This window comes from Oryctolagus cuniculus, chromosome 17, assembly GCF_051225735.1.
Source record: "Oryctolagus cuniculus isolate XC-2025 breed Fujian yellow rabbit chromosome 17, ASM5122573v1, whole genome shotgun sequence".
NCBI classification, from domain to species: Eukaryota; Metazoa; Chordata; class Mammalia; order Lagomorpha; family Leporidae; genus Oryctolagus; species Oryctolagus cuniculus.
The window spans coordinates 14,032,501-14,060,178 of record NC_142883.1 but is presented as its reverse complement, the minus strand read 5'-3'; the positions used below and the strand labels follow the sequence as shown (position 1 = coordinate 14,060,178).

At 41.5% G+C, this 27,678-nt stretch overlaps 1 protein-coding gene across 6 annotated transcripts in view; it reads right to left on the bottom strand.

Moving 5' to 3' along the window:
• Positions 1-27,678, bottom strand: part of SMURF2 (SMAD specific E3 ubiquitin protein ligase 2) — a 142,321-nt gene that overhangs the window by 60,950 nt on the left and 53,693 nt on the right. For 5 of the 6 annotated variants that reach the window (XM_017349279.3, XM_089316792.1, XM_089316791.1 and 2 more), the window contains exons 2-3: positions 6,333-6,371; positions 739-847 (exon numbers count right to left, since the gene is read on the bottom strand). In XM_017349279.3, the coding sequence (XP_017204768.2) occupies positions 739-847; positions 6,333-6,371 (148 nt within the window). Of the gene's footprint in view, positions 1-738; positions 848-6,332; positions 6,372-27,678 lie in introns of those variants that run through there. The other variant, XM_089316795.1, reaches the window with a different exon arrangement.

Sequence of the window (27,678 nt, the reverse complement as noted above, 5' to 3'; positions counted from 1 at the left end):
GAACCAGCAGATGGAAGACTTCTCTCTCTTTCTACCTCTCCTTCTCTCTGTGTAACTCTGACTTTTAAATAAATAAATAAATCTTAAAAGAAAGAAAGAAACAGAGAGAGAGAGAGAGAGCAAGCGCGCGCATGCACGGTCAGGACTGGTATCTGGGTGCTGGTTTGAGTCCTGGCTGCTCCACTTCTGATCTAGCTCCCTGCTAATGTGCCTAGGAAAGCAGCAGAGGAATGCCCAAGCGCTTGGGTTCCTGCACTCACATGGGTGATCCAGAAGGTCCTCCTAGCTGTGGCCTGGCTCAGCCTGTCATTGCGGCCATTTGGGTAGTGAACCAGCAGATGGAAGATAACTCTCTCTTTCTCTCTCTCAAATAAATAAATAAATCTTTTTAAAAAGCCACCCACATAGAAATAATTCTAATTTCTAGTTTTACACTTACAATTGGCTTAGCTAAGGTGAATTAACACCTTTATTTAACTGAAGGGAGGTGGTATTGGGAGACTGCTTTATATTGTGAGCCAGTTTCATTTTGTGATTCATGGGCTTACTGGGGGTCCCTCATCTTTCAAATCCAACAACCAATAAGCCAAAGCACTTCCCAATGGGTTTTGTACCCCTTGTGTAAAGACCAAATTGCACCACAGATATAAAACTCAGATCATTTTCTGTGATCTTTTCAAAGACTTTATCAAAAAACATTAATTTTATGTTTATTTCAAATTAATCATTTAAACCTACAGATCATAATGCTGATTCCACTTTGGATCAAGTGTATTCTTCACAGTATCTGTAGAATGGCACTGCCCAGATCCATCAACCACCACTTTAGCAAATGGATCAGGAAGTCCTGTGGAAAAAAGGGGAAGTTTTTTTAACTGAAGAATATTTTGTCATTTAAGATAGGAGAATAATCACATAAAGATTACCATATGCTACAAGATTATTCTATTCTTTAATTCTTTTTTTAAAAGTTTAGCATTCTGCCAGAAAAGTAAAATAGTTCACTTAAAATCAAAGATTAAATTTACTTCTATATTAAATATCAAAATCATATTTTCCCTTATTCCTGTCTCAAAATATCCTCAATTTAAACTACCAAAATCTAGAGATTATCCTGTAATATGGAAGTTTTTTCAGATTGTTACCAGCCCTTTGGCCCCAGGAAGGTGAATGCTGAAAACACTCATGGCTTTCTTTCCAAATAGCTCCTTAAATGAGCTCATTTAAATAGAGAGCTCATTAAAGGTTTTCATACAGAAGCATGGGCTACAGAGAAATCAAAATAGCCAACAAGTTTTACTGAATAACTACTATGAGTGATGTGAGAATAAAACCAAAGAAATTAATAATCCTCTGCCATAAGAGAGACAAGTATTTAACTGGGGAAATTAAAAATACCATACATGCCGGCGCCGTGGCTCACTTGGTTAATCCTCCACCTATAGCGCCGGCATCCCATATGGGCGCTGGGTTCTAGTCCCGGTTGCTCCTCTTCCAGTCCAGCTCTCTGCTGTGGCCCGGGAGGGCAATAGAGGATGGCCCAAGTGCTTGGGCCCCTGCACCCGAATGGGAGACCGCGAAGAAGCACCTGGTTCCTGGCTTCAGACTGGCGCAGCGCCGGTCATAGCGGCCATTGGGGAGTGAACCAACGGAAGGAAGACCTTTCTCTCTAACTCTACCTGTCAAAAAAATTTTTTTTAAAAATACCATACATGAAAACAAAACAAACGAAAAACAACCTAAGGATAAACAAACACTTGGTAGTAGTGATTCTAACGGCTAACACTATGTCAGCTACTGTTCTAAGTGCTTTACAAAAATCCTCACAATATCCCTATGAGCTAGATAATGTTATTAGCCCTATTTTACTTCAAGGAAACTAAGGCCCAAAGGGGTTAACTAGCCCCAGGTCACACAACAGTTAAATGGCAGAGTCAGGATCTAAAGTTTAGAGTCTAAACCCCTGCAGTCTAGCTCTGGACTTCAGGCTCTGAACCACCATGCTGTATTACACCTTTGATTTACTATGCAGGAGAACTTGAAGGGTAAATAAAAGGCTTGGGCAAGAGGATGGAACTCATATGGGCTTGAAAGGACAAACAGGAAAAGGAGGACTTTCCTAGCCATACGAAGAGTGCCAAGTAAAGGAAATCAATATTTGAAAGCCTTGAGGAGTCTAACCAAAGCTTCTGTGCTAAGGTGTAAAAGTAAATACTATTGGAGAAATACAACTGATTGAGTATGAGAGGCTTAGATGTCAGAAAAATAGAGTATGGAATGATTGCAGATAATAGGGAGCCATTTTGGTTCTTGAGCATGCCTATAAATATAGTCATATTTCTACTAGTGGTTCTCAGGGCAGACTAGGTGAAGGAAAGGCTAGAGGCAGAGACCATGTATGGTGCTTTAGTAATAATCCAATAGTTGGATAAGACGACTCTAAATTTGGCAAGTCACATGATAGAGAAAGGAAATGACATTTAAGGCAGCTACTCTGAAAGACACAATAAAAACTAATATAAAAAAGTATCAAAGATAATACCATAATTTTCAGCCAAAGCAATAATGAAAACTGTGGTTCTTTTGATGAAAATTATAGTTAGAAAAAGGTGAAACTAAAAATGGTAAAGAGATAAAATAATTTACAAGTCAGACATACTGGGATAAAGTACATTTTCTGTGTATTGTTGAAAATACAGAACAGAATGAGGCTGATTGCTGATGAATGGAAAAATTTTGTATCTTGATATCTATGCTAATTTAAGTCAAAATACTTGTTTGTCAAGACTCAAGACAGACAGAAATCACCTATCCAGTTTCCCAAGTCCATGATTCTGTGATCTATCATCATCAAATCAATAAAGACTAAAACTCAAATATTATTTATTTATAAGGCAGAGAGACACAGAGAGAGAGCTTCCTTCTACTGGCTCATTACCCAAATGCTCACAACAGCAGGATTCAAAGCTAGGAGCTAGAACTCAATCCATTTTCCATGTAGGTGGCGGCAATCCAATTATTTGAGCCATCCCTGAGAACTCCCAGGGTCTGCACTGGCAAGAAGCTGATGTCAGGAGCCAGAGCCAAGAAATGAACCCACGTACTCTGATATAGGACATGGGTGTCTTGATCAGTAGGGTAAACATACTAAGTTCTAAAGAAATTTGTTAACTTATACTGTGAAATCTAAATTATTTTGTTCTTTTAGAGTTATTCATATGACAACTTATTTTTAAATGTGTTTAATGAAAAAGTATTTTTACCTCTACATTAAGTATTTTCTCTTGGGAAGAATCCACTCTCTCTTGGGCTTCTGAATCAACTATCTAAATAAACATAACATATGCTTGCAAAAACAATCACATTTCCAACTTTCCCTTTGGATATCACCTCACTAAAGATTTAAGGACTGGGGCTAGCACAGTTGTGTAGTAGGTTAAGTTGCATGCATGCAACACCGGCACCCCATATGAGTGTGGGTTCAAGTCCCAGCTGCTCCACTTCCAATCCAGCTCCCTGTTGATGTGTCTAGGAAGGCAACGGAAGATGGTTCGAATGCTTGGGCCCCTGCAACCATGTAGGAAACTTGAGGGATTTCCAAGCCCCTGGCCTGGGCCCAGCCTAGCCCAGCACTGGCTGTTGGAACCAGAGATGGAAGCTCTGAAAACAGAAGATGGAAGCTCGCTCTCTATGTCTCTACCTCTCTGTAACCCTAGTGTTCAAATAAATAATTTTTAAAAAGTTAAGGACTAAGAAAAACTTTTTCCACACAAAACCTCTAAGTTTGGCTTCCAGATCCTTAGGAAATTGGAGTCTGAGCTGCCTATGTTGTTCTTCTGCAAAATAATAACAGACCAAATACAAGCACTATATCTTAAACAGAATCTAGGTGTCAACAAATTACTAAAGGCAACACACGGATTTTTTTCCTCTAATGAAAAATACATAAATATGTATTTCATCCCCTGTAGTCATGTTTCACATTAAAATTTTTTTGTAATTCAATTTAAACTAAATCACAAGCAAAATCAACTATATTTTAATAACTGCACTCTGATCAACACACCAAAATTTAATTAAAGAACTAAAGAACTATTATCTAAAATTAATATGAGCAACCATCAACTTATAAACTGCTCAAAAATATCCCTTGTATACAGGTAAATCTACCACAGCAAGGATCTGGGGCCTTGGCCTGTGTGAAAACAGGAGATACTCCCATCCCTCACTGATTCACTTCTGCAGTCCTAAGGATTTGCTCTCCTGTTTCCCTTTCCAAGCTATCATATAGCTCTCACTCTAAGTTTTAAAAATAATCAGTTTCCCCTAATCTTCTTATCCCAAAAGCAAGCTCACACTCAAAATTTATCAATTTTTACTGCCTATACCAATTAAAAAGGGAAAAAATTTCTTTCACCTATCATTTAAGGATAAATAAAAACAGATAACTCTCAGCTCTCAGAGGTTCACAAAGAATTAAAGTAGAATTTACCTCTAGATTTCATAGGAAAACAGAATAGTTGGATATTTTATTAGAGAATCTGTATCTTGGGGCCGGCACCATGGCTCACTTGGCTAATCCTCTGCCTGAGGTGCTGGCATCCCATATGGGCACTGGGTTCTAGCCCCAGTTGCTCCTCTTCCAGTCCAGCCCTCTGCTGTGGCCCGGGAGGGCAGTGGAGGGTGGCTCAAGTGCTGGGGCCCCTGCACCCGCATGGTAGACCGCGAAGAAGCTCCTGGCTCCTGGCTTCCGGCTGGCGCAGTGCCGGCCGTAGCGGCCATTTGGGGAGTGAACCAACGGAAGGAAGACCTTTCTCTCTGTCTCTAACTACCTGTCAAAATTTAAAAAAAAAAAAAAAAAGAAGAAGAAGAAGAAGAAGAATTAAAAAAAAGAGAGAGAGAGAATCTGTATCTTGGGTCTCTGGAAAAAGGAAAAGAATTTGAAAAGACACCTAAAAGACAAAACTGAAGGTTTCCTCTTCAAAGCCAGAGCAGAAGCCTTGGAGAATAAAGCAGCAGCTATCCAAGTACTCCAACTCCCTCCATTTTCACCATGTCACCAGCATATCCAACCTATCTGCCACTTTGCAGTCCCATTAGCATAAATCTTAGATCAACCTTACAGAGAGAGAAAGAGAGAGAGAGAGAAAGGGAAAGTGCACCCTAGGTATTAGGTTATTAGTGACAGGGATGGAGTGGTGAGACACAGCCTGAAAAATAATATTAACAGGTAGCAGCAAGGAGAGATGGGTTCTCTGGCCACTGTATTCTCCTACTGTGACATGGTGTGGGGTGGAGGGCACGTGGTACATAAACGAAAGACTTTATAATTTCCTTTTTGTATTCCAAATTATCCTATTTAACCACTTTCTCAGAAAAGCACAAAGATACGATAAAAATTTATTATATGGTTTTATAAGATGTCATTTTTATAAACTTTAATTCAGGTTCTATTCTACAAACACTGGAATAAAACTTTGAGTAGAATAAATTAAGTATGATTTAAAAATATATCAAGAACTTATTATTTCTTTTAATCAAACCCCTGAAAATTGCCTAATGTAACATTAGACAGCACAGAGCCTGTTTTTGCTGGCTGATAGGACATACATTTAGAAATCTAGTTTCTAATTTCAAACTTTTTATATATAAAAATTTTGTTGGCTAAAAAAGTTTAATAAAAATTATGTCATTTTTACTCAATAATTTAAAGCTATTGTAAAGTAACATATTACAGTGTAATCTGAACACATGGGTGGGGCACTTCCCAATTCTTTCTTGCAAAACTTAATCCTAAATAAAGTCACAAAAAAAAAAAAGTTCACAACGGATTAGTAAACAGACTGAAAATATGGGAACCAAATGTTTGCTTTGGAGTCTGACAGAACAGCATCATCAAATATGGTAGAGCTGACTTTTCTACACTCGTAAATCCCAAACAGCCTCAGTGACTTTTCTACCATCCAATGTTAAGTGCATAGGTAAAATTTTCTATAAAATGTTTAAAAAGAAAAAAGTTTGCAAAATAATCTCTTGATACTGTTTCTAGAAATCTAGTGTTACACACACCTTCAACATGCACTGTGGGGCTCTACATTCACACAACTGTATATGCATGGCTAAGTATGTGAGAGGGGCAGATAAAGGGAAAAGAGTTTTTAAAGCTAAAAAGTACACAATCTTCCAAAAAAAAAAAAATCTCTGGAATAAAGCATTCACAAAACACTGAATTTCTGAATAAAGAAACCCCTAAAACCAGACACTTCAAAAATACTATCCAAAAAACTCTAGACAGAATATAAAACATTTGTATTGAAAGTTAATTTACTTACGGAAAAAATCCTTTTTCACCAAGTTTTTTGCACAGAGTACTATAAAGGAAACAAAAAATACATAGGAAAAATTAAAATGGTGAAACTACATTAATTCATTTTAAAACATTGAAACAGCAGTGGGTAATTAAACACTAATTACAGCAAGGTATGAGATATGGTCGCAAACTTTCACTAGCAACAAGCAAAAGACAGCTAAACACTGCAACTTCAGCAATGATCATAATAGCTGAGGGCCAGAAACTTTGTAAATTTGATCTTTTATTGAAGGATGCAATTCCTACCTTTCATTAAGATTTATTCTCAGAGAAACTCAGTGACAATGGGAAAAACAATACTAAGGAAGAAGTACAGGTTGTCATACCTATGTTAAAGATGAAATAATTTTGTAATGAAGAGATCACAAATATGATAAATTAAGGCTTTCCTGATAAAAGTGAGATTTTTTTTTAATGTTCTTTAATTAACACACAATTATTCTTAGGTGTTTAAATTTAACTGAAAATTTATCCCTGTTAAAAATAAGAGTGGGAATAAGAGAGAGAAGATGTGCAGTTCACTCAGACTTACCCCTAATGGTAGAGCTAGAAATGTGCCATGAAACTACAAGTCCCATTAAGTTGGCATGTACCAATGCCATCTTACTAGTTAAAGTGAACAGTTTAAGTTCATAATTGATCATAAAGATAGGATTAAGTATCAAAGGAACCACATAAACAAGACCAGGGTCTGCTAATAATAATAGATAGAATTAAAAAGGAGAGAACGATCCAACATGGGAAGCAGGATACACAGACTCATAGAATGGCAAATGCCCTAAACAGCACCCTGGCCTGAGAATCAGCCCTTAAGGCATTTGGATCTGGCTAAAAAGCCCATGAGAGTTTCTCAGGCATGGAAAGCCAAGATAAAATTTACTATATACAAATTATATCTTAATTTTAAAATTACTCCTTATAAAGAGTCATAAACAGGCCTGCGCTGCGGCTCACTAGGCTAATCCTCCGCCTGTGGCACCAGCACCCCAGGTTCTAGTCCCAGTTGTTCTTCTTCCAGTCCAGCTCTCTGCTGTGGCCTGGGAAGGCAGCGGAGGATGGCCCAAGTGTTTTGGCCCTGCACCCGCATGGGAGACCAGGAGGAAGCACCTGCTAATTTGCCTTGGAAAGCAGGGTAAGATGGCCCAACTGCCTGGTTCTCTGCCATCCTTGTGGGAGATCTGAATGGAGTCCCTGGCCCCTGCCTTTGGCCTAGCCCAGCCTGGGCCATTGCAGCCATTTGGGGAATGGCTATAATGGCCATTCCCTATCCCTCTTTAACTCTGCCATCCAATTAAATAAATAAATCTTTTTTTAAAAACCAACTCATTCAGTGTAACAAATCACAGTAAGTTTAAATATAATTAACCACTTTAGAAGTTTAAACAAAAACCCTTTTGAAGACAGATGTCACAAGGCCAGCTTGTGGTACAGTGGGTAAAGCTGCCACCTGCAACACTGGTATACCATATGGGCACAGGATCAAGTCCCGGCTCCTCCTTCTTCTGGAACCCTCTCTTCTTTTGGCTCTACTTAACACTACATTCACTTGGTTTTTACATAGGGCATATCGAATTCATTCTAAATCTTTTCTGCCAGATCTTTCTATACTCCAACCATGAAAGGTTCTTAAGGTTTTGAACTATGTCCTCTTCTTTTAATAACCTAAGGATCACAGATAAACACTTTTGTAAATCTTGGAATTATATGTAAACTGCTCTCTGTAAGTTTATTTTCTGGGAAGAGAATCTGTATTTTTCCTGGGAGAGAGTTCAAGGTTAAACAGATTAACAAAACTCTTTCCCCCTCTCAAAAAAGAGATTTGAAGAGTTACTTTTCTTTAAATATATATTTTAAGTATTTTAAAGTCACACCCCTGTACACACACACACACACACACACACAATCTCTTCCATCTGCTGGTTTACTCCAAATGCCTGCAACTGCGAGGGCTAGGCCAGGCCAAAGTCAGGAGCCCAGAACTACAATCAAGTCTCCCACATAGACTGCAGGGACTCAATCACTTGAGCCATTATCCATGGCCTCCAAGGATTATTAGCAAGAGGCTAAGTTGAGGTGGGACTAGACCCCAAACACTCCAACATGAGATGCACGTGTCCCACACTATACCACAAAAATCGGAGTTGCTTTTACATACATTCTCCCTGGTCTTTACCATTTATTCTATGGTTCTGACAACATCTAAATCTGTAAAAACAAATCCTTAGCTCTCTCCTGAACTCCAGGTCCACAAAACTAAATATGTCTACCAAATAAAACTACTCTGTCTGTTCTCTCCTTAAACCTCCCCTAATTTCAGTTTATTTTCCCAATAAATAGCCTTACTTTCCACTCCTCTGTTCAATTTAGAAATATTCACAGCAACCTTCACTACTCCCTCCTCCCCCTCTCCTAGCAATTCCCAATTCTGCCACTGAAATATCCTTCATACATCCACTTCTCTCTAGCCCAGTCCACCATCAACTACTGTCTAGCATTAAAGACTAGCTTTAATCAGTTCCCTGCCTCAAGATTCAACCCACTTTGATACTCTATGCCAGACCCAAAGCAATCTTTCAAAACTCTTAACTCCTTCCATCTATATCCCTTCCTCCTATGCTTAGAAGATTTGAGAGGTCTTCTGGCCCAAACTTAAATTGGCTTCAATGTCTTTCGAGCCCTGGCTTCTTAACTCTCTGACCTCATTTTGCATCTCCACAGCTCTCTACCAAGTCCCCAAGTCTAATATCCATCCACACTCAACTTTCATTTTCTCACTGCCAGCCTTTACATGCCATTTCCTCTGCCTGAAACATTTTACCCCAGCTTCTTCATCTCATCTTTTACCTCTCAAAAGGGACAGAAGCTTTTCAGAACATGCTTCTCTTAACCCTCCCCTTCCATACACACGTGTACAGATACAAGGTATATGCCACTTTCTGAAGTACCCTTGCATTTTCACAGAAGTTCCTACTTATCATAGGCACTCATCACACTTCATTATAAATGTTTAAATTTAGAATGTTGCTTATACCTATGAAGGTGGTAAATTCTATATAGCATGCCTTCCTCACTTCTTTGTATCCCAAGCACCATGCACACATTACATCTGGCATCTGATGGGCACTCAATACTTGTTGAATGAATGAAACAGGCTGCAAACTAATTAAAAGCAAGCTCATTAGAAACGAGGCTTTGGGAGCCAGCTTTGTGGCACAGCAGCTTAAGCAAGGAGTTCAAGTTCAAGTCCCAGCTATTCTAGTTCTGATACACTTTCCTTCTAATGTGCCTGGGAAGGCAGTGAAGGATGGTCCAAGTATCTGAGCCCTTGCCACCCATGTGGGAGACCCAGATGGAGTTTCTGGCTCCTGGCTTTGGCCTGGTCCAGACCTGGCTGTTGTAGCCATTTGGGGAGTGAACCCGCAGATAGAAAATCTATTTCTGCCTTTCAAATAAATAAATATTTTTAAAAAGAAGGCTTCTGGGGCTGGCACTGTGGCACAGCAGGTTAAGCCTCTGCCTGCAGCACCAGCATCCCATATGGGTGCCGGTTCAAGTCCCGGCTGCTCCACTTCTGACCCACCTCCCTGCTGATGGACTGGCAGAGCAGTGGAAGATGGCCCAAGTACTTGGGCCCCTGCACCCACTTGGGAGATCCAGATGAAAGCCCTTGGCGCCTGGCTTCAGCCTGGCCCAGCTCTGGCCGTTGCAGCCATTTGAGGAGTGAAACAAGTGGCTGGAGGACCTCTCTCTGACTTTCCCTCTCTCTGTAACTTTGCCTCTCAAATAAATAAAATCTTTCAAAAAAAAAAAAAAATGAAGGCTTTTATATTGTGATAAATTACCACTCCTCATATAAACATGATTTTGACTTATGAAATCTTACGTTTATCATTTCTCCTTATTTAAAACCCATTTATCAAGTCATGTTTAACAAAATTTATTTCAAAAGACTTTTTAAAATCATTATTTTGAAAGAGTTTTAGGGAGGCAGAGAGTTTTCTATCTACAGGTTCACTCCCCAGATAGCCACAATGCCCAAGGCTGGGACAGGCTGAAGCTAGGAGCTTCATCCTGATATCCCACATGGGTGGTAGGGACCCAGGCAATTAGTCCATCTTATGCTGCTTTTCCCAGGCCATTAGCAGGAAGGTAGATCATAAGTGGACCAGCAGGAACATGAACCAGCACCCATACTGGATGCCAGTGTCACAGACGGTGGCTTAACCCACTATACCGAAATGGCGGCCCCAACAAATTTTTTTTTAAACTTTTATTTAATAAATATAAATTTCAAAGGTACAACTTTTGGATTATAGTGGCTCTTCTCCCCATAACCTCCCTCCCACCACAACCATCCCATCTCCCGTTCCCTCTCCCATCCCATTCTTCATCAAGATTCATTTTCAATTATTTTTATACACTGAAGATCAACTTAGTATATACTAAGTAAAGATTTCAACAATTTGCACCCACACAGACACACAAAGTATAAAATACTGTTTGAGTGCTAGTCTTACCGTTAATTTGCATAGTACAACACATTAAGGACAGAGATCCTACATGGGAAGTAAGTGCACAGTGACTCCCATTGTTGATTTAACAATTGACACTCTTATTTATGACATCAGTAATCACCCGAGGCTCTTGTCATGAGCTTCCAAGGCTATGGAAGCCTCTTGAGTACACAAACTCCGATCTTATTTAAACAAGGCCATAGTCAAAGTGCAAGTTCTCTCCTCCCTTCAGAGAAAGGTACCTCCTCCTTTGATGGCCCATTCTTTCCACTGGGATCTCACAGAGATCTTTCATTTAGTGTTTTTTTTTTTTTTTTTTTTTTTTGCGCCACAGTGTCATGGCTTTCCATGCCTGAGAAACTCTCATGGGCTTTTTAGCCAGATCCAAATGCCTTAAGGGCTGATTCTCAGGCCAGGGTGCTGTTTAGGGCATTTGCCATTCTATGAGTCTGTGTATCCTGCTTCCCATGTTGGATCATTCTCTCCTTTTTAATTCTATTATTATTAGCAGACCCTGGTCTTGTTTATGTGGTTCCTTTGATACTTAATCCTATATGATCAATTATGAACTTAAACTGATCACTTTAACCCAACAAGTTTTCTTTTTCCCCCCCAAAAAAATCACAAATAAGAGGTGGTTGTCGGCCGGCACCACAGCTCAATAGACTAATCCTCCACCTAGCGGCACCGGCACACCAGGTTCTAGTCCTGGTCGGGGCGCCAGATTCTGTCCCGGTTGCCCCTCTTCCAGGCCAGCTCTCTACTGTGGCCCGGGAAGGCAGTGGAGGATGGCCCAAGTGCTAGGGCCCTGCACCCAATGGGAGACCAGGAGAAGCACCTGGCTCCTGCCTTCGGATCAGCGCGATGCACCGGCCGCAGCGCCCAGCCATGGCAGCCATTGGAGGGTGAACCAACGGCAAAAAGGAAGACCTTTCTGTCTCTCTCTCTGTCCACTCTGCCTGTCAAAAAAAAAAAAAAAAAAGAAGAAGAAGAAGAAGAAGAAGAAGAAGTGGTTGTCTGGCACAAAGGTTTATGTTGCCATTTGGGACTAGTGCCTGGTTCAGGTCTGGCTACCATTCCAGCTTACAGCTAATAATGCACATCCTGGGAAATAACAAGTGATGGCTTAAATACTTGAGTTCCTGCTACCTACGTGGGAGACTTTAATGGAATTCAGAATTCCTGGTTTTGGCCTGGCCCAGCTCTAGCTACTGTAGGCATTTGGGAAATAAACCAGTTGATGGAAGATCTCTTTGTTCTCTCTGCCTTTCAAATAAAATTAATTTAAGTCACAAACAAAATGTTACTCATGTATGACATTAAGTTGTTAAAGAGTAGTTGAAAAATCAAAAGAGCAAATAACTTTAAAATCAGGTTCAAAGTTTATAGAGAGACTGAATTTTATCAATCAAGAGAGATTAGGGGAGATAATATCAAAGTCACAGGAGAAACAAATTTAAAACAAAGAACATGACTGAGAAGTTTGCTACATAGCATAAGCTCCAGATATTTTTAAAGACTGATTTGTTTGAAAGGCAAAGTGACAGAGAAGGAGACAGAAAAAAAGAGATCCTTCACCAACTGGTTCACTCCCCAAATGACACAGAAGCCAGGAGCCAGGAACTCCAACTGAGTCTCTTATGTAGGTGACAGGGATTCTATAAGGAGCAGAAATTAAACAGCTCCACCATAATATTAACAAAAAATTAAGCAAGAGCTAAGCTTACTGCAAGAGATCCGCATGGACTTGGTAAGAACCATCCACGGCCCCACACATACCCTCCCCTAAGGACCTTATAGGCCCTACATTGACTGCCAAAAGTTTATATAAACTGCAGGCTGAAGAAGCCCAGAGACACACTCTGTACAGACTCTCCTGACAGTGGCATATCAAAAGCTCTGAGTTTACCCACCATACTCAGACCTTCCTGCAAGAGAGTTCTCCCAGCCAGCCCTGTGCTTATCTGACACCGAGGCTCTGAGCTCGCCTGACATTGAAGCCCTGCTTGCCCAAAGCCGAGAATCTACTTGCCCTTCAAGACCCGCATTCTTCAGCTCAGAGGCAACACCCATGCGGATGCTGTGGGAATCTGCCCTCTGTGGCTAAGACACATCATGAGGAATACTGGGAGGTACTTTGGTGGTTTGTTTGCCCAATGTGTTGTGTGAATTAGAATGTGTGACTTCCCCACTGAATAAAATCCTTATTGGAACCAACACCATGTCGGTGCCATTACTACACTCACAACAGTTGGCGTAGTCAGAAGGATCTTAAAAATATCTGTGCGTGGGGCTGGCACTGTGGCATAGGGGGTAAAGTTGCCACCAGCAATGCCAGCATCCCATATGGGCAACAGTTTGAGTCCTGGCTGCTCCACTTCTGATCCAGTTCTCTGCTATGGTCTGGGAGGGCAGTGGAGGATGACCCAAGTTCTTGGGGCCCTGCACCGGTGTGGGAGATCTGGAAGAAGCTCCAGGCTCCTGGCTCTGGATCGGCCCAGCTCCAGCTATTACAGTCATTTGGGGAGTGAACCAGTGGATGGAAGACTCTCTCTCTCTCTCTCTCTCTCTCCCTCTCCCTCTCTCTCCCCCTCTCTGTGACTCTGCCTTTCAAATAAATAAATAAAAATCTTGAAAAAAATAAAGAAATAAATCACATCATTGCAACTATCTTTGGATAAAGCACATTAAAACTTCTTTAGGCCGGCGCTGCGGCTCACTAGGCTAATCCTCCACCTGCAGCGCCGGCACAGCGGGTTCTAGTCCCGGTCGGGGCGCTAGATTCTGTCCCGGTTGCCCCTCTTCCAGGCCAGCTCTCTGCTGTGGCCAGGGAGTGCAGTGGAGGATGGCCCAAGTCCTTGGGCCCTGCACCCACACGGCAGACCAGGAGAAGCACCTGGCTCCTGGCTTCGGATCAGTGCGATGTGCAGGCCGTAGAGCGCTGGCCGCGGCGGCCATTGGAGGGTGAACCAAAGGCAAAAGGAAGACCTTTCTCTCTGTCTCTCTCTGTCCACTCTGTCAAAAAAAAATTTTTTTTTAATTCTTTAAAAATAATGAGACCAATGTTAAAATCCAATTACAATCTCCAGAGATAGTGGATGGCTCTAGCAAGGGCAACCCCAAAAGAAGTCCCTGCAATATTGTGTAAAACTATTGCAGATATTGACAGATCGGTCAAAAGGAAAAGAGCTGGTTAGACAAATAATAGAGAAAAACAGAAATAACCCATTCTCAAGAAATAACCCATTTTCAAGAGATAACCCATTCATAGAGAACGAGGAACCTAAATCTAGTTTCCCATTAATGACTAACAAGGAAATCAGGACAAAAACAAGGATTCCAATGTAAGTAGAGAAATTAGAGAATTTATGCACACTCAACTCCAAAAATATAGACAAGATTTTACACAAAAAGAAACTCAAGATGTTCAGTTCTTACATAAGCTCTGGATTGAAGGAGCCAACTACATTATAGTTAATGGATGAGAAATGAATATTCTAGTCAAAATAGTAGAAAACAAACTTTGTCGAATAATGGATGATTATACGACAAACGGTCAATTTCTGATTGGGTAGAGGAAGCTTGGCAACAAGCTTTCCCAACGTTAGACTTAGCATCTTTTAACATCCAGATTAAATAGAGTAACATTGCCTAAGCCATAAAGCTATGTAGAAAAACTGAGGTGTTAATGAGGATATATTCCCAACGGCAACCACTCCAATGATGGTATCTGCAGGGCAAGAGATTAAAAATTTAATTATTTAAGGTGGACCACATCATTTGTATCTTACAATGACATCTGCCCTAATGGGAACAAAAACAATACAAAAAATTGTTTAAACCAAGCCACAGACCTAGAACAAGGATAAAACTTAGCACCATCTGCATATTAGCAAGCACACAGCAGGAAGCTGGATCAGAAGCAAAGCAGCCAGACTCAAACCAGCACTCTAATATCAGATGCAGACATACAATACACCACAACCCCTACACCAGCTCCAATTTTTACTAAAATGATTTTGTCTTAGTAGTAAAAACTCTTTTTTTATTTGTGTTTGCTTTTTTAGTTTGAGAGGTAGAGAAAGAAAGAGATAAAGGGCTGCCACCCACTCATTCACTCCGCAAAATGCCTAAAACAGCCAGGATCAGAGACAGGAACTCAACCCAGGTCCCACATGTGGGTAATAGGAACACCTGAGCCACTGCCTGCTGCCTCCCAGAATCTTCATTAAGAGAAAGCTGGAATAGGAGCAGAGCTAAGACTCAAACACAATCTGATAGGGAATGAAGGCATCTTCACCACTAGGCCAAATACTTGCCCATTACTTATAACTTTTAAATGGAAGATTATCAAAACATGGCCTGAAGGGCCGGCGCCGCGGCTCACTAGACTAATCCTCCGCCTTGCGGCGCCGGCACACCAGGTTCTAGACCCAGTCGGGGTGCCAGATTCTGTCCCGGTTGCCCCTCTTCCAGGCCAGCTCTCTGCTGTGGCCGGGGAGTGCAGTGGAGGATGGCCCAAGTGCTTGGGCCCTGCACCCCATGGGAAACCAGGATAAGTACCTGGCTCCTGCCATCGGATCAGTGCGGTGCGCCAGCTGCAGCGGCCTTTGGAGGGTGAACCAACAGCAAAGAAAGACCTTTCTCTCTGTCTCTCTCTCACTGTCCACTCTGCCTGTCCAAAAAAAAAAAAAAATGGCCTGAAAACTAGAAATTTTATTTTAATAATTTATTTTTACACCTTGGAGGCTTTACTGAACTGTACTTGTCTCTTGAGAATGTACGTTGGAGGCTAGAACCACGGCCCCACAGCTCTTTCCATCCCAAGTACCAATTAAAGGAGTTCAGCAGGGGCCAGCACTGTGGCGTAGTAGGTTACACCTCCCCCTGTTGTGCCGGCATCTCATATGTGGGCGGGCATCCCACATGTCCCGGCTGCTCCACTTCAGGTCCAGCTCTCTGTTAATGGCCTGGAAGAGCAGTGGAGATGGTTCAAGTGCTTGGGCCCCTGCACCCACATGAGAGACCTGGAAGAAGCTCCTGGCTCCCAGCTTCTGATCGGGCCATTTGGGGAGTGAACCAGCAGATTCTTTGTCTCTCCCTCTCTCTGAAACCTTTGATTTAATAAATAAATCTTTTTTAAAAAGGAGTTCAGCAAATGCTCAAAGAATTCATGAATTTCAACAAAACAAACTCCTGATTATGTCACAATAGCAAATTTGAAACTAAACAGGTTATGTGTTAGAATTTACTAGCAAATGTATATGCAATATGATTTTGTATTAGAAGGAAATAAATTTACCATTGTTTATAACAGAAACTATAGAAAGTAGAAGACGGAATTGTGAAGCAAGGGAAGAATGGTAGTATGGCGGAAAGTTTCATTTTTGTTTTCTAAACATTTCTTAAAGCAGACAGGTAAAAATATTGAAAACTGGTGGGTGGGGGTAGGGGGCCCTAAGTTACACAAAGCCTTTTAAGATGGGTGGGGTCAGACCTAAGAAAAAGGAGTACAGGGGTTGGCATTATGGCAGCCGGTTAAGCTGCTGCCCGAGATGCTGGTATCCCATATCCAAGCACAGGTTCTAGTCCCAGCTGCTCTACTTCTGATCCAGCTCCCTGCAATGTGCCTAGGAAAGCAGTGAAAGATGGCCCAAGTGTTTGGGCCCCTGCCACCCACATGGGAAACTCGGACGGAGCCAGGCTCCTGGCTTTGGCCTGGCCCAGCCCCAGCCATTGCAGCCATATGGGGAGTGAACCAGTAGATGGAGGTCTCTTTTTTTCTCTTCCTCCCTTCGTTCCTCTCCCTAACTCTTTTAAATAAATGAATAAATCTCTAAAAGTAAGGAGCATAGGGGCCAGCACTGTGGTACAGTGGGTTAAGCTGCCATCTGCAATGCCAGCATCCCATATGGGTGCCAGTTTGAGTCCTGGTTGCTCCACTTCAGATCCAGCTCCCTGCTAATGCACCTGGGAAAGCAGCAGAGATGGCCCAAATCCTTGTGTACCTGTACCCACATGGGAGACCAGGATGAAGCTCCTGGCTTCGATGTGGCCCATCCCTAGCCACTGCAGCCATCTGGAGAATGAACCAGCAGATCAAAGATCTCTTCCTGTCACACTTCCATATAAATAAATCAATCTTAAAAAAAAAAAAAAAAGGAGCATAGACTTTTTTATATATAGCTACCAGTATTTCAATCTCTTTAATATTTAGTAAGCTTTCTATTAAAGTAACATAAACAGAAAAGAACAAAAATCTTATGTATAAAATTCAATGAATTTTCATTAAGGTTTTACTAAAAATATTACATTGAGTCCAGATATTTAAGCAATCACAGGTCAGTTTTGATTAATGCTAACTACCAATGTAGCAATATATGCCATACCACAGTGCCACGATTACAGAATCCACTAGGGACAATGTCTCAGAAAGCCTGTAGATTTGCACTAGATTAAGCTATTATACTTCTTTGATCATGTTGCTACCCTTCTCAAATTCCTTCAAAGCACTTCTCATTCCTAAATATGACCGACTCAAACCAAGCTTGTTCTATTCTACTCAAGTGTTCTGCATATAAATGGTTTCAAATAATTAGAAGAGATGATCAAAATCAGCTCAGGCAGCCATGCTGATGTGCTGCTAATGCCTCTCTGTTTCATTTGACTGAAGGTATGACCATCTTGAGATGCTTAACAAGAAGGGAGCACTTCTTACATCATTTACTCTTTGATTCAACATTTCCTAAACATTGACTTTGTGCCAAGTGCTATGACAGATTTTGCAGATACAAAGATCAATAAGACATGGCCCTTTTCTCTCAGAGCTCATAGGTCAAGCATAATTCAAGTATCATTTCACAAATGCCTTTTGTGGTTGTTTTCTGAAGCAATGTTTTTACATTCTGCAACAACTTCTTTTAGTATATTTTATTTGAGGCAGCAATTAGGGAAAACCATTTGCAGAAGTTCAGATGGCCATGAATATTACTATTTCATTTAAGTCAATACTTTCTTTTTCTGGTTGGAGAGAAGTTATCTATGTGCAACACACCATGTAATAATATCAGAGCAAATCCCAGCTGTAGAAATAGAAAACTGTGCTATTCTTACTGAGTTGTGTTCATAATGAATGGCTGTCTATGCTTAATCTGAAGAAAGCTCCCAACTGCTCAGTAACTCTCTGCCAAAAATTCCCCTCCCTCTTCCAGACTGTAGTTGCATTCCAATTACACTGCTGATTGGAATGAGACTGCTTGAAAGAAAGAAAAAAAAAAAATACTCAGACATCCTGTCTTCCTTAGCTCCACCAAAAAAAATTTAGTAATACTGTTTCTGCAACTGTGTAGACTATTTTTGAACAATGTATTTATCTGCATGTTCTCTGAACTTTCATTATCATTATTAAATAAAACTGAAGATAACATTGCTATACAATTTGCAGGAAGATAGCCCAGTGCTTTAAAAATCTCTACTAATGTGCACCCTCTTGATCGTTGGCACAATTACAGCAATTTAGATTCTTCTATTCTAAGAAACAATCTCAATTTCAACTCTTAAATATGAAATGAGAATAAAATGTAAATTCTACAAAGAATTTGTACACGATATAATTTATATATATATATATTTTACTTATTGTTGAAGCAGGAGCACTACTACACACATTACAAAACATTGCAATGAGCAAAAATATCAGATCCAAACCTATGTGCAAAACATACAATTAAGTAAAATGATGGCAAAGAGCATGTTGAATTATTATGAGCCATTAGAAATTTATATTTGACAAAAAATATTTTCTAAATATGCTGTTGAGACTACAAGTCCATTTATAAACTGTATACTTAAAAAAACCGCAATTTTAGTAAGGAATGTAATACTGGATAACATTTATCAAATATTTACCATGTGCAAGTGTATAACCACCACCCTGTGAAGTAAGTAGTGGCATTATCTACATTTTAGAGATGAGAAAACAGAAGCTCAGGCCTAAAGATTTATTAGATTATACCATAAGCACTACAGTTAAGATTCCAACCCTAGCTATCTATTTCCAGAACCCGAATTCTAATCACCATAGCTATTTTTATATCCTTTTTTTTTTTTTTTTTAAAAAGACATTTATTTACTCATTGGTTTGAAAGACTAACAGAAACAGAGAAAACTTCTGTCTACTGGTACACTTCCCAAATGGTTGGTACAGCTGGGGCTAGGCCAGGTCAAAGCTAGGAGACTGGGAGCCAGCGCTGTGGTGAAGCAGGTAAAGCTTTCACCTGCAGTGCGGGCATTCTATATAAGCTCCAGTTAGTGTCCCGGCTGTTCCACTTCCAATCTAGCTGTTTGCTATGGCCTGGGAAAGCAGCAGAAGATGGCCCAGACGCTTGGGCCCCTGCACCCACATGGGAGACCTGGAAGAAGCTCCTGGCTCTGGATCAGCGCAGCTCTGGCCATTGCAGCCATTTGGGGTGTGAGCCAGTCGATGGGAAGACCTCCCTCTCTTCTTCTTCTCCCCTTCTCCCCCTGCCTCTCTCTCTCTCTTTGCCTCTCTATAACTCTACTTTCCAAATAAATAATTCTTAAAATTAAAAAAAAAAAAAAAAAAAAACTAGGAGACTAGAATTCCATCCGAATCTCCCACATAGGTGGTGGGAACTCAAGTATGAGCCATAATCTGGTGCTTCCCATATTAGCAGAGAGCTGGATCAGAAGCATAATAACAGCCAGGGAACCAAGAGTTGTGGCCCAGCAGGTTAACCACCACCTGGGATGCCAGAATCCCATATGAGAGTCAATCCTGGAGCCCCAGCCATTGCAGTCATTTGAGGAGTGAACCAGTGGATGGAAGGTTGGTCTCTCCTTCTCTCTAACTCTTCCTTTCAAATAAATAAATAAATAATAAATAAATAAATAAATAAATAAATCTTCCAAAAAAAAAAAAAGGGCAGAGTAACCAGGAAAAAAACAGCATTTCAATTAGAATACAGGCATCCCAAGCCACAGCTTAATCCACTACATCATAATGACCACTCCTTTAAATCCTTTTCCTAGGATCTTACTTGGGTTAAAGCAATTATTGGTGACACAGGTTCACAAAATAGTTGATTAAAACCAAGGATGCATAAGAGTCTTTTACAAATTATTAAAAATTCCCCTCATTCAATAGATAATAAAGTTCCCCTCTACCATTACAGTAGTCTGGATTTTAACTAAATATCTTCCTACAGCACCATTTAATCAAGGAATTTTAGGCTACTTATTTCATGCATGTTGCAAAACAAACTGGGTCTCTAAGTTTAACTTAATGTGTTCAGTACTTAGCAGGTAGTCAATTTAATTAGCATGTTAGAGATGATGTATGAAAAGATACAGGTTCTACCACAATGATGTAAACAGTCCTACTAGAAAAAGGCAAAATCAGTTCTCAGTTAAATTAAAAATGATTCTTTTAGCCCAATCACTTCAAATAATTTTAACTACTTTTTTTTAAAGATTTATTTACTTGAAAGAGTTACACACAGAGAGAAGGAAAGGCAGAGAGAGAGAGACAGAGAGACAGAGAGGTATTTCATCCTCTGGTTCACTCCCAAATTGGCCACAATGGCTGGAGCTGAACCGATCCGAAGCCAGAAGCTAGGAGCTTCTTCCAGGTCTCCCACAAGGGTTCAGGGGCCCAAGGACTTGGGCCATCTTCTACTGCTTTCCCAGGTCATAGCAGAGAGCTGGATTGGAAATGGAGCAGCCAGGACTCAAATCGGTGCCCATATGGAATGCCAGCACTTCAGGCATGGATGGATGGTTCTTGCATCCACTGGTTCACTCCCCAGATGGTCCCAACAGCTGGAGCTGGGGCAGGCCAAAGCCAAGAGCCAGGAGCTTCTTCCAGGGCTCCCATGTGGGTAACAGGAGCCCCAACACTTGGGCCATCTTCTGTTGCTTTTTCAGGCCATTAGCAGGGAGCTGGATCAGAAGTGGAGCATCAGCAACCTGAACCAGCACCCATGTGGGATGTCAGCATACACAGGCAGTGGTTTTTCCCACTACTCCAGAACACCAGCCCCGGTTATGGATCTTAAACTAGTATTTCTGTGAACTCTTTTCTCCAATCTGAGGATAAAAACATAAAAGCACTGTCCTCTGTTTATAAATTCACCATTAAAGACCACCTACAATGCTTGAGGCCCAAGCCCTATCCTGTTTATCGCTATTGTAGACTCAGTCACCACCCATTCTACTGGATACTTTCATTCAAACAGTCCCACTCACAACCAATGGCTGTTCAAAAAGCTGATACAGTTAGTATATCTAAATTAAACGGGGGCCGGCGCTGTGGCCTAGTAGGTTAAGCCTCTGCCTGTGTTGCCGGCATCCCACATGGGCAATGATTCGAGTCCCGGCTGCTCCAAATCCCTGCTAATATGCCTGGGAAAGCAAATTATATTGGAAGATGGCCCAAGTGTCCGTGGGAGACCTGGAAGAAGCTCCTGGCTCCTGCCTTTGGACTGGCCCAGCTCTGGCCACTGCAGCCATTTAGGGGGTGAACCAGGGGATGGAAGACCTCTCTGACTCCCCCTCTCTAACTCTGCCTCTCAAATAAAATCTTTAAAAAACAAGTAAATAAATAAAGCCACACAATGATTATTTTCCTCATCAGAACACCAAAAGAAGGAACCGTATTGTAAAGTTCAAGTATAGGTGCCAGTATGCCAGTACTGTGGCATAGCAGGTAAAGTTGCCATCTGCAGTGCCAGCATCCCATATGGGAGCCGGTTCCAGTCCTGGCTGCTCCACTTCTGATCTGACTCTCTGCTATGGCCTGGGAAGGCAGTAGAAGATGGCCCAGGTTCTTGGGCCCCTGTACCCATGTGGGAGACCTGGAGGAAGCTCCTGGCTCCTGGCTTTGGATCGGCTGTTGCGGCTCTTTAGGGAGTAAACCACCAGATGGAAGAACACTCTCTCTCTCTGCCTCTGCCTCTCTCTAACTGCCTTTCAAATAAATAAATCTTTAAAAAAATAAATAAAAAAAGTTCAAGTATAAATGAATGCTTGCAATGAAGCTTAAATGCTATTCTATAGTAGGGAACAATTTATATTATTTTTTGGCCACTCTCACGTTTCTCTATTTTTTTTTTTTTAAGATTTATTTATTTGAAAGAGTTAGAGAGAGAGGAGGAGAGAGGGAGAGAGAGATCGTCCATCCACTGGTTCACTCCCCAGATGGTCACAATGGCCAAGGCTGAGCCAGGTCAAAGCCAGGAGCTTCATCCAAGTCTCCCACATGGGGAGCAGGGGCCCAAATACTTGGGTAATCTTCTGCTGCTTTTCCCAGACACATAAGCAGGGAAATGGATTGGAAGTGGAGCAGCCAGGACTTGAACCAGCACCCATAAGGGATGCCAGCATCACAGGAGGCAGCTTTTACCTGCTATGCAACAATGTCGGTTCCTCCTTTACCTTTTTAATCTAGAGACGCTTAGAAAGACAGTATAGTATGTAAGCTATAGCACTTTATAAGAGCTAAATATTTATTAGAATGCATAGGTTTGATCCTGATGCTACCACTTACTAACTTGATGATCCTGAGAACTATTTAACATCTCTTTGCTTCAGATACCTCATCTGTAAAAATGAGGATACTAAGAACCACTTCACACACACACACACACACACACACACACGTATATACTTGAGACAGAAATAAGCCACTCCCATCTGCCAGTTCACTCCCCAAATGCCCAAAACGGTTAGATGGTTAGGGCTGGGCCAGGCTGTAGGCAGGAGCTAGAAACTCAATCCAGGTCTCCTACGTGGGCCAATAGGAACCCAGGTACGTGACATACCATCTGCTGCCTCCTATGGTGTATATTACCAAGAAACTGGAATCTGGAGCTTGGAGCACAGCCAGGACTTGAACCCAGGGCCCTGATACAGGATGCAGGCATCTTAACAGCTAAACCAAACTCCCACCTCCCAGTATTATAATACTTAGAATGGTATCTAGCACACAAGTACTGAACAAATACTATTACTCTTCCTTCTATTTCAAAATGTCTAATGACATTCATCTAAGCACCTTAAGATGGGGCAAGAAAGAGGTCTTCTCATAACATGGTAAGAAGTTTACCTTATGGCCGGCGCCACGGCTCAACAGGCTAATCCTCCACCTTGTGGCGCCGGCACACCGGGTTCTAGTCCCGGTCGGGGCGCCGGATTCTGTCCCGGTTGCCCCTCTTCCAGGCCAGCTCTCTGCTGTGGCCCGGGAAGGCAGTGGAGGATGGCCCAAGTGCTTGGGCCCTGCACCCCATGGGAGACCAGGAGAAGCACCTGGCTCCTGCCATCGGATCAGTGCGGTGCGCCGGCCATTGGAGGGTGAACCAACGGCAAAGGAAGACCTTTCTCTCTGTCTCTCTCTCTCACTGTCCACTCTGTCACCAAAAAAAAAAAAAAAAAAAAAAAAAAAAAAAAAAAAAAACAACAAGAAGAAGTTTACCTTAGCTTGAGTTTACGAAACAAATAACATACACTATTTACCTCAAACAACAAGTAATTCTTCCCCACAGTTCTGGAAAGCCCAAAATTAAGGCCCAACAGATTCAGTGTTTGGAGAGGAGCCCTTTTCTTAGTTTACAAAAAACCACCTTTTCACTGTATCTTCACACGGCCAAGAGGATCACCTCTAATATGTTTAAAAAAAAAAAAAAGAAAAGAAAAGAAAAAATTGATTTATTTATTTGAAAGGCAGAGTTATGGTGGGGGCAGAGAAACAGATCTTCCATTCTCTGGTTTACTAGGGCCTAAGTACTTGGATCATCTTCCACTGCTTTCCCACATGCATTAGCAGAAAACTGGGTCAGAAATAGAGTCAGGACTTGAACCGATAACCATAAAAGATGCTGGCATCACAGGCAGCTGCTTTCTTGCTGTGCCGTAATGCCAGCCCCTCATGTCTCTTCTTATAGGGATATTCATTCTATTCAGGAGGGCTCCATCTTCACAACCTAATTAGCTCCCAAAGACTTCATCTCCAAAAACTATCATGCTGAGGAACTGTGTAATACAGGTACTGTCAGTCTACAGTAAAACTTACATACCCAGTAAGTCTTCAGTAAATGCTGATATATGTGAGTACCAATCTGTATGTCTAACCTCACTCTTCTCCCCAAGCCTCAAGCTGCCTGAGCTACATTTCAACTACATACCCACATAGATTCTCACCAGCACTTCAAACTGTACTTACTCAACATGGAATTCATCAGCTTCTCTTACTAACCAGCTCTTCTTCCTTTTAACCTCCCCATTCTATGAACTGCACATTTCCAGTAACTCAGAAAGCAAATTTTCTTATCTCTCCTTCTCCCTAGCCATTCTACATCTGAAACAGCTGCCAGATTACATCAGGTATCACACATCTCTCTAGCTATCTCCATTTTCAATGTTAACATTTAAATAATGTATTTAGAGTATTTCATAATGTGTCAGAAAAACTTTGTATAGAATATCTAGCTTGATCCCTAGAGCTTGGGAGTTTATACTCTAAAATTCACAGAAAAAGAAGTGAGACAAACTCATCCTAACCTGTTATCTAATAAATGAGCTTAGGTATTTTGAATTCAGGCTCTATCTTTTCTATATAAATTCTCAAAGTGTCAATGATTCCAGTATTCTCTGTCATTAATCCATAGACTGACAACCTCATCCTTTTTCTGTTCTCTCAAATAATTTGGGGACTTTTCTGCCTTTGCCTTTATTCATGGTATTTCTCCCACTTCAAATGCTATTATTACAACCACTGACTCAAAATCTTATCCATTCATCGAAGTTCAACTCTGACTCTCCTCTTTCTTTAGTATGATTTTTAGCGTTTTTTTTTTTTTAAGATTTACTTATTTTTATTTGAAAGAGTTACAAAGAAAGAGAAGAGACAAAGATTTTCCATCTACTGGTTCACTCCCCAAATGGCCACAATGGTCCAGGGCTGGGCCTGGCTGAAGCCAGGAGCTTCTTCCGAGTCTCCCATGTGGGTGCAGGGGTCCAATGACTCGGATCATCCTCCGCTGCTTTCCCAAGTGCATCAGCAGGGATTTGGAACAGAAGTGAAGCAGCTGGGACTGAACCAGTGACCATATGGGATGCCAGCACTGCAGATGGCAGTTTAACCCACTGCACCACAGGGCCAGCCCCTTCAGTCTGATTTTGAATCTTCCTTCCTGGGAACCTCCAAGGACACTTTGCCTCTACTAATGTTTTGTAGTCCCTTCTCATTTTGCTTTCATTAAAAAGTCATTTGTGTGACATTGTATCTTTCTCTCTGTCACATGAAGCTGTAAATCTCTTGAAGACAATGGATATAACTTTTTTATCTCCTTCAGTTTGTTATATATAATATTAAACATAATATATAGTCAATATTTGCCAAACCATTGAAAAATCCTAGGAAAACCACTGACAAGGTATATCGATATACAAACTAAAAGGTAAATAAATAAAAATCACTTCTTACTTCCCTTAACCTAACCTATCAGGACTGGTGTGATGGCTTAGGAGGTAAAGCTACCATCTCCAACACCAGCATCCCATATAAGCATCATTTCCTGTCCTGGCAGCTCCACTTCAGATCCAGCCCCCTGTTGATGATCTGGGAAAAGCAGCGAAAGATGGCCCAAGTGTCTGGGCCCCTGCACTCACATGGGAGACCTAGATGAAGCTCCTGGCTCCAGGCTCCAGCCTGTTCTAGCCATGGCAGTTGCAGCCATTTTGGGAGTGAACCAGTGGATGGAAGATCTCCCTTTCCTTTTCTCCCCACCCTCCCTTACTCTGACTTTGAAATAAATAAATCTTAAATACACACACACACACACACCTACTAATAGAACAAAATATGGAGCAGCCGGGACATGAACCAGCGCCTATATAGGATGCTGGCGGCAGCTTTTATCCACTATGCCACAGCACCAGCCCCAATACACTATTTTTAACCAAGTTCACATTTCATCCAGATTTACTAAGTTTCTACCTAGTGTCCTTTATTTGTTCCAAGACCCTACTGATCACACAACCATTACATTTAATCGCATCTCCTCAAGCTCCTCTTAGCTGTGACAGGTTCTCAGACTTTGTTATATTCTCTTCGACTTGTTATTCATGACCCTGACAGTTCTGAGAAAAAATATTGGCCACGTATTTTGTCAAATGCTTCTTTAATGGGATTTCTCTGACTTCTCATGACTACACTGGATTCATGGGCTATTGGGAGAAAAGACCACAAAGGCAAAGCACCATTCTTATGATGTCATATCATGGGTACATTCTGTTAACATGGCTTATCATTGTTATGTTAACCCTGACCTATGTCAAGTCTCTCTACTGTACAGTTGCTCTTTTTTTCTCCTTTTCCATATTGTACTCTTTGGAAGGAAATCACTACACACAGACCACACTTAAGAACTAGGGAGAAAAAAAGAAAAAGAAAAAAAAAAAAGAACTAGGGAGTTACTGCTTCCTTAAGGTGAATAATTACTGCCTTCTTAGGGTGAATAGCTATATAAATTATTTGGAATGTAGCCGGCGCCGTGGCTCAATAGGCTAATCCTCCACCTTGCGGCGCCGGCACACCGGGTTCTAGTCCCGGTTGGGGCGCCGGATTCTGTCCCGGTTGCCCCTCTTCCAGGCCAGCTCTCTGCTGTGGCCAGGGAGTGCAGTGGAGGATGGCCCAGGTGCTTGGGCCCTGCACCCCATGGGAGACCAGGAAAAGCACCTGGCTCCTGGCTCCTGCCATCGGATCAGCGCGGTGCGCCGGCTGCAGCGGCGGCCATTGGAGGGTGAACCAACGGCAAAGGAAGACCTTTCTCTCTGTCTCTCTCTCTCACTGTCCACTCTGCCTGTCAAAAAAAAAAAAATTATTTGGAATGTTTCTGTGTAAGAAATTCACCTATCCTTTATTTATTCATATCAGTGTGGAGTCATAAATATTTGTCTTGTATTTTTTAGCTAAAATCCCTTTTTTTCCTCAAATTGTTCCAGCTTTGGCCACTGGGAGCTCTTTCAGATGGTTCCCATGCTCCTCTAACATATTCTCACTACTGGGGAGAGAGGGAGTGCACTTTCATACTAATAATAGAAAATGTTTTGGGCCCATCTACCACATTCCTTGTTCCAGTCCTAGAGTCAGTCATTTCTCCAAGAAGCCCTAGGAATTACCAGATTTACATCCATAAACCCCTACACTTTTCAAATATAAACAGTTAAGTCAATGAACTCTTCAGCTCCCAAGGGCTTCCCCCAACTACAAAGCTCCATGAAGTCAAGAATCTAGTTGTGATCTCCACTACACCTCCAAAGTCTAGAAAACAGTGCACAGAATAAGTATTCAATAAATACTTAAAATTCTAAGGCTCCAGCATTGTAGCTAAGTGGGTTAAGCCACAGCCTGCAATGCCAGCATCCCATATGAGCATAGTTCAAGTCCCCAGTGCTCCACTTTCAATCTAGATCCCTGATAATGCACCTACGAAGAAGATGGAAATTGGCCCCAAGTACTTGGGCCCCTGCCACTCATATGGGAGACCTGGATGGAGTTCCAGGTTCCTGGCTTCGGCCTGGCCTAGCTCCTGTCATTGTGACCATGTAGAGTGAATCAGCAGTTGGAAGATCACCCCCCCCCCCCTTTAACTCTGTCTTTCAAATAAATAAATAAATCTTTAAGGAAAAAAATTTCTAATGTTCCAGAAGAGGGTTCAGGATTGAGTCACACAGAACTCCCCATTTCAATGGAATTTGCCTAGATCTGTCATGTTT